The 12670-nt window shown below is 41.3% G+C and overlaps 1 protein-coding gene across 1 annotated transcript in view; it reads left to right on the forward strand.

Moving 5' to 3' along the window:
* Nucleotides 1-12670, forward strand: part of SCN8A (sodium voltage-gated channel alpha subunit 8) — a 125176-nt gene that overhangs the window by 53612 nt on the left and 58894 nt on the right. The window contains exon 11 of the mRNA XM_047786663.1: nucleotides 6948-7343. Within this exon, the coding sequence (XP_047642619.1) occupies nucleotides 6948-7343 (396 nt within the window). The remainder of the gene's footprint in view (nucleotides 1-6947; nucleotides 7344-12670) is intronic.

The raw sequence follows: 12670 nt of genomic DNA on the forward strand, positions 1-12670 counted from the left end.
CTGAACCCAGTTAATTTTTCTGTGTAATGTGAAGGCCACCCCCTCAAACCAAGAACACTCCAGAGCTATTTTCCCAAGCAAATACCTCGTTAGCTGTGATGTAACTGCCTGAAAAAGAGACCAGAAGCTCCTGGTTTGTTGACAGGAAAGATTTTGAAAACAAGACCCATCTCATAAACTAGCCTAGTCTTGAGTCATCACTGAAACCCTTCCCATCCAGAAAGACTGAAGTCGGGGAGGGGCTGGGGTGGCAACCCACCCTCAGGAAGTGTCTCCTTACTTCCTGGCTCGATCAGGATTAGACACTGGGTACAAGGAGGAAGGAGACGAGTCAGCTTTTGCTCCTCCACAGTTACTGTAGTCAGCTTCCTGGCCAGGAATGGGACAAAGAATTAAAGGATAGTAGATAAATTGTTTCTTTTTAGTGTCTGTTGTCTCAGGATCCTAATTCCTAAGTGTTTCTGGGTCACTGAATTGGTCATTATCTTTCTTATCACTGAGTTGATCTTCATCTTGCTACCACTTTCCTATCAGTTAAGAATAGTCAGGTACGTTAGAGCTCATACAGTACCTAATATTTCCTACTAGGCTGCAGGTCTTGAGAGGACAAGGACCATATGTGTGTCTTGTTTCCACATCAGTGAGCACACAATGAATATTTAATGATCATTTGTCAGATAAAAATCAAACCTCTTTCCTAACGTGGAGACCTAATATGCCAGGTAGTATCAGCACCCAGAATCAGATTCAGTCCAGGGAAGCTTTCTGTGAGAAGGGAGACTTTTTTTTTTTTTTTCTGTATTTTATGGTGCTTTGACATATTAGGGGCCTTGCTGGCTGGGGAGAGACTGCCCTTCCCAGTGCTAGTTTATAAAGACAGCAAACAACTTGCCAGGAAGTGTGCCTTGCAGCTGGAGATCAACCAGTCTGAGACCCTTATCCCCAGCCTTTTTTTATCTGATTCACACACCCAGCCAGAATTTCCCCTGCCCTCGGTCACTCCAGGGCCAGAATGTACAGGACCACCTTATAGCTCAGAGCCTGTCTGAAATTATTCAGTTGTCCAATTCTGCACATATTCAAATGTGCCTACTCTGCCTCGCCCGTTCCTTCCTGAGGAAAACACAGCGAAGTCTCTGGACCATACTTTTCCCCTCGCTCCTTCTGCCTCCTGACTGACCCCCGTACCTCCCCACTAGGGCCTGGATGACGTGGTGAGGCACAGTGTGGCACGCCCTGCCCCCTTCTCCTAAGAACTATAAGTAATAAATCTCTTTCAAAGGTAGTTATCTCTGTGTCTGTCACCTTACGATACCTGATTAAAACAATCGTAGGTACATTCTAAGACATTTACCAATCCTCTGGCCAACCACATTGTTTAGAGAAGTGCTTCTCAAACTTTGTATAGAGAAGGAGCAGTTTCTAGTTTTCCCAATTCTTCATGAACTGATACTCTTGTAAAATATAGTAACAATAAATTTCTAGAAAACTTATCACATAATTGGATGTTGTAAAAATGTCTAAGTGCTATTAAAATTTTCTCAGTGCCTCCCTCGGTTTTTTACTGTACACCATTAGGCAATCATATCCTAGAATTGATCTGTGAGTCGCGCTTTGAACACTGGCTCAGGGGAATGAATCAGTGAGGGTGGCCAAACATATATGTGAGACCATAGCAAGCAATGAGCTGGAGGAGGCCCCGATCCCTTTACCACTCCAACAACATGGAGAAGGACGTATAAGAGCTGGCCAGGTGACACCATCCACTCATAAATGAGACCCAATGAAAATTCTGGAATCTAACCAGTGCAGCTCCTCCTCTTTGGTGCAGGGATGGGCAGAAGAGCAAAGCAAGTCAGAATGATTAGGAAAGGCGTCAGAGATGTTGCATACCTGAATCTTTTCTAGAGGCCTATATATAGCCTATGGTATATATTTAATGATAACATTTATATAAAATGATCTATGATTGGTGGTTTTCTTGATGTCATTCCCAGTGATCAAATTCATTTATTGTCTCAGAGATTTGTGAGTTGCTTTGAGCCAAGACAGAAAACGACTACACGCCAAGGGAAATACAGACAAGAGAATGAAGCATGATGAACCTAGAAATATCCAAAGAAAATATACCCCTCTCTGCACAGGAGCTTTGTACATTATAGAAAGAAAGTGGAACTGGGATTATTTTGAATCTAGAACTAGAAGTGGAGTTATAGGTAACAAAAAATATGGGCAGAAATATTAAAGAGGAGCCCCACAGCCATTCCAGGATTATCATCAAAAAGTATTATTTTAAAAAGATTTATTTAGCACTTTCAATATTTGCACTCTATTGGCAGAGTCCTAGCCCACAAAAACCTTTCACATGGAATCATTTTACAAGAAGGTTAAGGCCTAAACCCTAAGGCAAGAATCTTATATAGTTAAAAATTATTTTGAAATTCCTTCGCAGTCATAATTGGGCAGACTAAGTATCCCAGAGTAGCAAGAAGGATTATCCGAGGTCTGTTGTTGGTCAAGTTTCATTCTCTTGGAGCAGTGGTCCTCAAACTGGGATTTGCATCCCCTGGGACGCAAAGGCACAGGTTTTTTTGTTTGTTTTTTGTCTTTTGTTTTTTGCTTTTTAGGGCAAAGACTTCCCAGGCACAGGTTTTTTTGTTTGTTTGTTTGTTTGCTTTTTAGGGCCATATCCTCAGCATATGGAGGTTCCCAAGCTAGGGGTCGAATCAGAGCTGTAGCTGCCACCCTACACCACAGTCAGAGTAATGCGGGATCCAAGCCGCATCTGCCACCTACACCACAGCTCATGGCAATGCCAGATCTTTTAACCCAGTGAGCAAGGCCAGGGATGGAACCTGCATCCTCATGGGTGTTAGTCAGATTCGTTAATCGCTGAGCCACGATGGACAATCCCCAGGCACAGTTTTAAGGAACCTGATTTCTGGGTCTCGAAGTTCCAGATTCCTATGCTGGGTTAGCCCTGTGGTCCAAAGTCACACCAGTTGTCCTTTTCCACTTTTTCACAGTCGCTCTTTTCCCACTTTACAGAAGGAAGGCGTACCTCTCTGTCATCCCAAATCCCGAGTAGTGTATTGCCCTGAAGTCTAAAAGTCTTTGGGGATGCCAAACAAAAGTCGAAAATATTAGTGTCTACAGAATTTAATTTAGGAATCCATTGTAAGGCTTTCTGAATTCACCTATCTCTTACAAACTTCTAATAAGAGTGAAATATAGAGTTATGATTGGGGCATTGGGATGTTTTAAGTTCAGGAGTGGGACAGATGTCACTAGGATACATATTAATAGACTTATTAAAAGTGAAAAATGAAGTCATACTTTTTCCAATGAAAGTAAGTCTAATTTGGCCAATTGCTTTGATGGTGGGGACTGGCTTTGCTAATTAGATCATTTGGTGGGCATTTTTGTAAGTTAAATGCACTTAATCTGTGACTTTAAGGTTTTGATGAAAATATCTTTGAAGCATATGATAATGTTGGCAGTGATTATAGAAATTGACAATATTTTGATTATTCCAACATTTTCTGTTGAGTTAAATTAGGTTCCTTTAAAGCAAAAGAATAACCCCTGTATGAGGTACTGATATAATTATTAGTAAATAATAAAGCGTTTTTGGTATCCTTAGAAATCAGGAAATGGAAGATGCAAACAACTGGATAACAAATCCTTTGTCTAGTTGGGTGATTTTCAGTTCTTTGCTTTCAATAGAATTGAAAGAGGACTTGATTTAATTGTCAGCCGATGGATCATTAAGATAAATTTTGCTGATAGCTTGCTTACTATGTAATTTTGGCATATAACTTGGAAGCAATTCAAAGAATTGAGTAACGTTACTATCACAAAATTCTTCTGTTCCAAGATACCATTTACACAAATAAGGTTTCTCAGCACTTAAAATGTAATGTTAAAAGGAGGAGATGGAGGGTTACTGTTGAGCTGTGTCTGATTCTAATAATAAATTATACTCTCTACAAAATTTTTTTTTCCGCTCTACAGCATGGGGACCAAGTTACACATATATGTATACATATTTTTTCCTCCCATTGTTGTGTTGTTGTGTTCTCAATGTTACACAGCAGGATCTCATTGTAAAGCCATTCCAAGAGCAATACTTTCCATCCATTAACCCCAAGTTCCCGATTCCCTCCCACTCCCTTCCTCTCCCCCCGGGCACCACAAGTCCATTCTCCAAGTCCATGATTTTCTTTTCTGTGGAAATGTTCATTTGTGCTGTATATTAGATTCCAGTTATAAGTGATATCATATGGTACTTGTACTTCTCTGACTGATTTCACTCAGTATGAGAGTCTCTAGTTCCATCCACATTGCTGCAAATGGCATTATGTCGTTCTTTTTTATGGCTGAGTAGCATTCCATTGTGTATATATACCACATCTTCCTAACCCAGTCGTCTCTCCATGGACATTTGGGTTGTTTCCATGTCTTGGCTCTTGTGAATAGTGCTGCAGTGAGCATATGGGTGCATGTGTCTTTTTTAAGGAAATTTGTCCGGATGTATGCCCAAGAGTGAGATTGCTGAGTCATATGGTAGTTCTGTGTATAGATTTCTAAGGTTCCTCCATACTGTTCTCCATAGTGGCTGTACCAGCTTACATTCCCACCAACAGTGCAGGAGGGTTCCCTTTCACTCCCTCCAGCATTTGTTCTTTGTGGACTTATTAGTGATGGCCATTCTGACTGGTGTGAGGTGGTATCTCATGGTAGTTTTGATTTGCATTTCTCTAACAATCAGTGATGTTGAGCATTTTTTCATGTGCTTGTTGGCCATCTGTATATTGTCCTTGGAGAATGGTCTATTCAGGTCTTTTGCCCATTTCCCATTGGGCTGTTGGCTTTTTTGCTGTTGAGTTATATAAGTTGCGTGTATATCCTAGAGATTAAGCTCTGATTGTTGGTTGCATCATTTGAAACTATTTTCTCCCACTCTGTAAGTTGTCTTTTTGTTTTCTTTTTGGTTTCCTTTGCTGTGCAAAAGCTTGTCAGTTTGATTAGGTCCCATTGGTTTATTTTTGCTCTTATTTCCATTGCCTTGGGAGAATGACCTGAGAAAATATTCATGAGGTTGATGTCAGAGAATGTTTTACCTATGTTCTCTTCCAGGAGTTTGATAGTGTCTTGTCTTATGTTTAAGTCCTTTCAGCCATTTTGAGTTTATTTTTGTGCATGGTGTGAGGGTGTGTTCTAGTTTCATTGCTTTGCATGCAGCTGTCCAGTTTTCCCAGCAGTTATTGCTGAAAAGACTTTCTTTTCCCCATTTTATGCTCTTGCCTCCTTTGTCAAAGATTAACTGACTGTAGGTGTCAGGGTTTATTTCTCAGTTCTCCATTCTGTTCCAGTGGTCGTAGGTCTGTCTGTTTTGATACCAGTACCACACTGTTTTGATGATTGTGGTTTTGTAATATTGCTTGAAGTCTGGGAGAGTTATGCCTCCTGCTTGGTTTTTGTTTCTCAGGATTGCTTTAGCAATTCTGGGTCTTTTGTGGTTCCATATAACTTTTTGGATTGTTTGTTCTAGTTCTGTGAAAAATGTCATGGGTAATTTGATAGGGATTGCATTAAATCTGTAGATTGCTTTGGGTAGTATGGCCATTTTTACAATATTAATTTTTCCAATCCATGAACATGGGATATCTTTCCATTTCTTTATATTAATTTATTTGATTAATGTTCTCTCTACAAATATTTAAACACCAAAACACCAACTGGAAAAAAGAAGACTCATTCATCTCATTGAGATACATTTTAATAAAATGTTCTTTTTAAGCTTAGTAATTACTTATTAATAAAATGTAGAATATATTTGTAATTAATTGTATTAATGAGATTTGTAATAAAATCCGGGAATTTTTTTAATGTCTTAGAGATTCCTGGTGACAGAAAAATTTTTTAAAATTTTAAGTACAGTTTATTTATAATTTTTTATTGCAGAAAAGTATTCAAAGGTGATCCGTAAAATACATTAAAGCGTAAAGATATATATTAGCATAAATTTCTCTAGGGAATGTGAAATGGAATATGAGCTGAAGGAGAAAAAGAAACGAGCAAATTTTCTAAATAATAAATGAGAGTTTGGAGTTCCTGTCATTGCACAGTGGAAACAAATCCGACTAGGAACCATGAGGTCGTGGGTTCGATCCCTGGCCTCGCTCAGTGGGTTAAGGATCTGGTGTTGCTGTGGCTGTGGCGTAGGCTGGTGGCTACAGCTCTGATTAGACCCCTAGCCTGGGAACCTCCATGTGCAGTGGGTGCGGCCCTAAAAAAGACAAATAAATAAATGAGAGTTCGATTTTAAAATGTTAATGCTGGGAATTATATAGTTTACAGATACTTAAACTTCTGATTAAAAGAAAAAAGTTGACTTTAAAATGGAGTAGGAGGGGACAGATAAATAACGTTTTTTTTTCAACCGGACTGAAAAATGAAGACCACTACCAGAATAGTTCTTAACCTCCAGGGCATGTGGTTCCTGTTGAGAGCGCGGCACTTCTAAATTCTCTCCTTTTACCAAGTGTGGCATAGAGTCTACCTTGATGAATTAAAGGCACGCGCCATGTGAGTGCATAGTAAAGAGAAAGAGATGTATTTCCCTGTGGATGCCCTGCGTAGAGCATGGGAAAAGCATCATTTCAGTGCATGGGTGAAGAGTGCATAGAATTTGTGGATAGTTAACAGGTCACAGAGGATGAATCTCAAGGGCATGAAGCAAGAAGTGGGTAATGATGGGTGTTGGACACCAGTAGAAATTCAACATCCAGAAGTGCTTTCTGCAAACACTGGTGTTCTGATTAACAGGGATGCAAGGATGGGGCCAAGGCTTCGGAAGCTAACAGCCTCTGCTCAGTCTCTATGGGGTCCCTTTCCTGTCTCATGCCTGCCTCTCTGTCTCTCTCTTTCTCTTTTCCCTACAGTCGCTGCTCAGCATTCCGGGCTCCCCGTTCCTCTCCCGCCACAACAGCAAAAGCAGCATCTTCAGCTTCAGGGGCCCCGGGCGGTTCCGAGACCCGGGCTCGGAGAACGAGTTTGCGGACGACGAGCACAGCACCGTGGAGGAGAGTGAGGGCCGCCGGGACTCGCTCTTCATCCCCATCCGGGCCCGCGAGCGCCGCAGCAGCTACAGCGGCTACAGCGGCTACAGCCAGGGCAGCCGCTCCTCGCGCATCTTCCCCAGCCTGCGGCGCAGCGTCAAGCGCAACAGCACGGTGGACTGCAACGGCGTGGTGTCCCTCATCGGCGGCCCCGGCTCCCACATCAGCGGGCGTCTCCTGCCAGAGGTGAAAATAGATAAGGCAGCTACTGACGACAGTGTAAGGAAGTAAACTAGTAGACCGAGGCTGGGCATGGCAGTCTCTCCCGCTCCCTTCCTCTCCCCTCCCTGCGCTGCCCATTCCACCTGCTCTCCCTCCTGCTCTCTGTCCCCCACTCCTTTCTCCACCCCAACCCCTTCTCTTTTCTCCCTCCTGGTTTGTTTCTCTTTTTCTCTTCAGTCCTCCTCTTGTATTCATCCTCTTTTCCCTTTTATGTTATTCCTTGCAACATTTTCCCCCCTTTCCTTTCTTGTTTCTGACTCTGGCCCTTCCTCCATCAACTCTCCTTTGTCTTACCTCTTCTTCTCTCCGTCTCAGCACGTCTTTGCCGCCTCTCTCTTTCCCTCCCCCACCTGCTTTGACTGAATGCCTCTGGCCAGCCGATCCTGCCTGGATGGAATGAGAAGGGCCTCTGCCATCACCAATGACCAAGTCTGAGTGGGTTTGGAACTACCTTGCTTCTCTCTCTCCCCACATCTTCCCTCCTCATAGGGAAACAGCTTGGAATTTAAAGCTCTTATCTTTCTACTTAAAAAAAAAAAAGTAACATAGCTTTGAATAATTTTTAGTCTCCTCTGCAAGAATGAGATGTGATTTTTCCAAAGAGGAATGGGTATCAGGATGCTGAGGGTAGGAAGTGGGCACTAGGAGGGCCAGGCCAGGAGAGGTTAAGGAAACCAGTGGGGAACTGGACCTAGACATTTAAAGGAGATTGAGATGGAAATAAATCAAAGGAGGGGAAGGTAGGAGGTGGGGGCAAGAACACATGGTATATGGGGGAGGAAGGAAAAGGGAAACAAAAGATGAATTTTAAATGTAATCAGATGTCAGGCTCTGGAGGAGTTGCATGTAATAGCTTCACAAAATCACTTGTCTAGGGGTTAGGATAATGGCTCCCCTCTTTGGGAAAAGCCATCTCTTAATATTTCTTTAGATTCTAAGCTGTTTATACCTTTTTTGTAGTTTTAAATTCTTATAACCTCAATGACCCTAATCCTTTCTGCCTCAATTCCTTAACTTTGCTCAGTCCTTCCTTAGCTGGTCTAAGCTTCTTAAGATAGCATGTTGGTCTGTTTGGTTCTAACACTTGAGTTTCTTCTAACACGGCATGAAGATAGCCAACTCTTTAATTAGCATGATGCATGTGTGAAGGAGAACTGGACAATCAAGGATGGAATTATTCAGAATGAGCTGTTTTTAGCAGTTGAGGACAGTTGTTGACAGTACAGATAAAAATTTGAAAGGCAGTTAGGCGAGTCGACATTGTCCTTTCTCTTCCAGCCTTTTTATTTAAAAGCAAAATATTTTCCCCTTACATTTGTATAGCTCTTTACAAGCCACAAATTACTTTTACATGCATTATTTGCCCTGAATAAAAATTCCATAAGGTTGACAAGGTGGAGCTGATTATTCCTGTTTTTGAGGTGATGAAAAAGTCTCAGAGAATTTGTACTCCTTGAGGTTACGCAGTTCATCACTGATAGAACCAGAATCTTAAACCTTTCAGAAACCTCAGTCTTTTGTTTCCCAGAAGATTGAATGACCTCTCTGCCTCATCACATGGCCATAGCTCTTCTGGAGAACTGTTTAAGATCAAGAATAATAGGAACACCTTTGCTGCACAGCAGAAATTGACAGAACATTGTAAATCAACTGTAATTTTTTTAATTTAAAAATTGATTTAAAAAAAGAATAATAGGAACAGTAATAATAACAAACAGTGGTTCCAAAGTGCCGTCCCTGCAAAACCAGATTTCTGGCCAAAATGAATGTTATAGATGGCTATCTTTCAGTATAAGCTTTGATTTTCACTAATTCTATGTCTAGATATAAATTTTGGGCTCCACAATTAGATAATTATATTCCCTGAAAAAAACAAGAGGTGACAACAACAGAGAATGAGTGGGTCAGCATGGATAGTACAGTTGGGATCATTCAAATGTTGAGAAGCAATGTAAATTTTGATATTCTGGCAGTTTTAAAAAATATTTAACCCAAATAATATATCTTGCTCTTTCTTTGAAGAGAAGGTATTAGAAAAGGTGTCCAGGAAGAAGGAGCTTGAACTTCAGCTTAAAGGCAAATGAGCAGGTTTGCAGGTTTTGTTTTTGTTTTTTTAGCAGCTTCTGTTATATGGTGTGGGAGAAAAATTTGAGAGGCACTTGAGCAGATGGCTGTGGAACATAAGGCTGTCTGCACCTCCTTACGTTGTGGCCCACGGAACGCTGCCTTTTAGGTTTGGGGGCTCCTGCATACCGAGTGCCCTGTAAGCACAAGGAGATTTTTTGCAGTGTTCCCAAGTGATGATGGTGACAGACTAGAGGATCCCCAAGGGCAGACGGTCGGATTCCAGAGAGGCAGGAAGATAAAGTGGGCAAGACAGTTTCATTCCCAAGGGCTTCATAACTAGGAAAAAGGATTTTGTTAGAAGCCATAAAGAAGTACCTCCTAGCTGTTAATGGTGTGGGGAAATAGCTGTTATATTAATAGGCCTAAAATACAAAACAAAAACAGAATGGGTATAGTTTGTGTGGTGTGATATCAGATCTATGTAAAGACAAATTGCATGCAGTAAAAAGATGACTGACAGTTAACAGTAGTTGCTTTGGGGAGGGGAAATTATTGGAGACTTTCTTCCTTACACTTGCTTGTTCTTTCTAGCTTTCTACAGTGGGCCTAATAATTATAGCCACCATATACTGAGTTTTGACTATACCATGCAAAAAGCATTTTATACGTATGATCTCATTTCATTTCCTTTTTTTTTTTTCTTTTTAGGGATGCACCTGTGGCATATGGAAGTTCCTAGGCTAGAGGCTGAATCAGAGCTGCAGCTCACCACAGCTCACAGCAATGCCAGATCCTTAACCCACTGAATGAGGCCAAGGATCAAACTCTTGACCTCATGGATACTCGTCAGATTCATTACCACTGAACCACAACGAGAACTCCCTCACTTAATTCTTATAACCTCCCCATTTAGTACAAACCACCAGGTGGTTTTATACAATTAATATATAGACTCAGAATTCCTGTTGTGGCTCAGAGGAAACGAATCTGACTAGTATCCATGAGGACGTGGATTCTATCCCCGGCCTCACTCAGTGGGTTAAGGATCCGGCGTTGCCTTGAGTTGTGGTGTAGGTTGCAGACGAGGCTCAGATCTGGCGCGGCTGTGGCTGTGGCTGTGGCATAGGCCGGTGGCTACAGCTCCCATTCCACCCATAGCCTGGGACTCTCCATACACTGTGTGTGTGGCCCTAAAAAGACAAAAAAATAAAAGATACACTTAGAGATTTAGTGACTTGTAGAAATGGGACCAAGGTCTTCCTGATGCCAAGAGACCTTCGTGACTCCTTACTTGGGAAGTAAGAAAACAGTCATTTATCATAGGGAAAATTAATATATTCATTATATGCAGCCCAGGCCAGGTGAGCAGTTAATACCTCTTTGGGCTAGAAGATAGTGGTTCTTACTGTCTGAACATTTTTATGTGTCTGCAGCCACAGATTAACTTTGTCTTCGCCCAAACCATCAGAATGCTTCCAGTTACATACTTGTGCTTTATGGAGTGGTATAGGAGCCACAGAGGGTCCACAAGCTGATTGCACACAATATTAATGCTTGGGCTGTGCCACGTCTATATTTTTTCTTTAGGCTCAAATTAAGTAATATAATATTCCTGGAGCTCCCATGGTGGCTCAGCAGGTTAAGAACCCAACATAGTGTCTCTGAGGACTTGGGTTTGATCCCTGGCCTCGCTCAGTGGATTAAGGGTCTGGAGCTGCTGCAAGCTGCAGCATAGGTTATAGATACAGATCAGATCCAGTGTTGCCGTGGCTGTGGCATAGGCCAGCAGCTACAGCTCCGATTCAGCCCCTAGCCTGGGAACCTCCATATGCTACAGTTGATGGCCGTAAAAAGAAAAAAAAAATGAAATATTCTCTATGGAAAAAAAAGACATCCAGATATCACCTCATTAAACTCTCATCAAAAACTATTTCACAGCTTCATTATTTTTCAGTTGTGATTGACTGGTGATGATTTTTGGATAGTTTGAGAATCTTCACTTTTGCTTTTTGCTGAAACAGAGTGTAAGGGGCCCTTTCCCATATCTTCATCTCTGAGCTGGAAAATCATTGCTCTTCACTCATAAAGGAAGCAGGTGTCACTGACCATCCCAAAATCACATATAACTTAGAAATCACATTGCAGGTATAAGCGTTGTCTCACTTAATGCGCAATCCCTGCTTCTGAGTTAGATACCACTGTTGTCTGCATTTTACTGAGGAGGCAGCCACGGCTTACAGAAATAAAGGAACTTGTCCAAGATTTCCCAGTAAGCAGTAGAGTTAGTATTTGAATCCAGGCAGTCTAACTCCAGAGTGTTAACCAGTAACCATTACACTATGCTAACTAGAAGCCCAGGTTCTTTATTTACTCTTGTGATCCTGAAACGTTAACGTCTTTAAGCCCATTTTCTTAACTGTAAAAAAGAGATGAAGGGACCTTTGTTTTAAGGCTATTTGAAGATTAAACGTAGTAACATTTGTAAAATGTGAAATGTATTACTTGTTCCATCCTTGGTATTCAGAAAGGCAGTTTCCATTCCTTTCCTTTCCTTTCCTTTTTGGGCCTTTTTAGCCAGAGAACTAGACAGTGGAGTTTCTGCTGAATTACTGGACTTGGAGAGAGTCAGATTTCTTCTAAAATTCTAAAGATTGTTTGAGAAGGAGAAACTATTGTACAGTTATTTTAAGGCAGACTACAGCGAATTTTTGTAGAATACTATAAAAATTTTAGAAAGGCTTGAACAGGAGATAAATGGCTAGGTTCTAAGGCCACTTCTAAAATGCTCTAGATTTTAGTTCGAAGAAAGGTGACTGGCTGATAAATTTCCAGTTACATATTTCTGTGTGAAAGCAGTTTAGATCAATCACAAATTGAGGTTCCTTGGGTAGATCTGTGGAAATGTGGGCAAAACCTATCATCTGCAGATATTTTGGAATAGCTCTTTGAGAAAGACAGCTATAGTTTAGGAGCTTGGAAGTCAGTGGCTGAATGCCCAATAAACTTTTATGTTTAAGATGAATGAAACAAATTCATACTGGCTTTAAGGTAATTAAGGTTCTTAGTTGCTTTCTGTATTACTGATAGTTTTGCACGAAGGCTCCCTAGAGGCTGGATTTTAAAAAGGCAGGGGCTCCTGTCTTTAAAAGTTGTTCACTCTCCTCCTCCCTCCTCATCAAAATAAAACAGAAATATACACCTTCATTTGGCCCCCAAAAAATGACCTGAGGAAATAAGGAAGGGGTGAAAACTAGTGT

The sequence above is a fragment of the Phacochoerus africanus genome, chromosome 7 (assembly GCF_016906955.1).
Source record: "Phacochoerus africanus isolate WHEZ1 chromosome 7, ROS_Pafr_v1, whole genome shotgun sequence".
In the NCBI taxonomy this organism is placed as follows: Eukaryota; Metazoa; Chordata; class Mammalia; order Artiodactyla; family Suidae; genus Phacochoerus; species Phacochoerus africanus.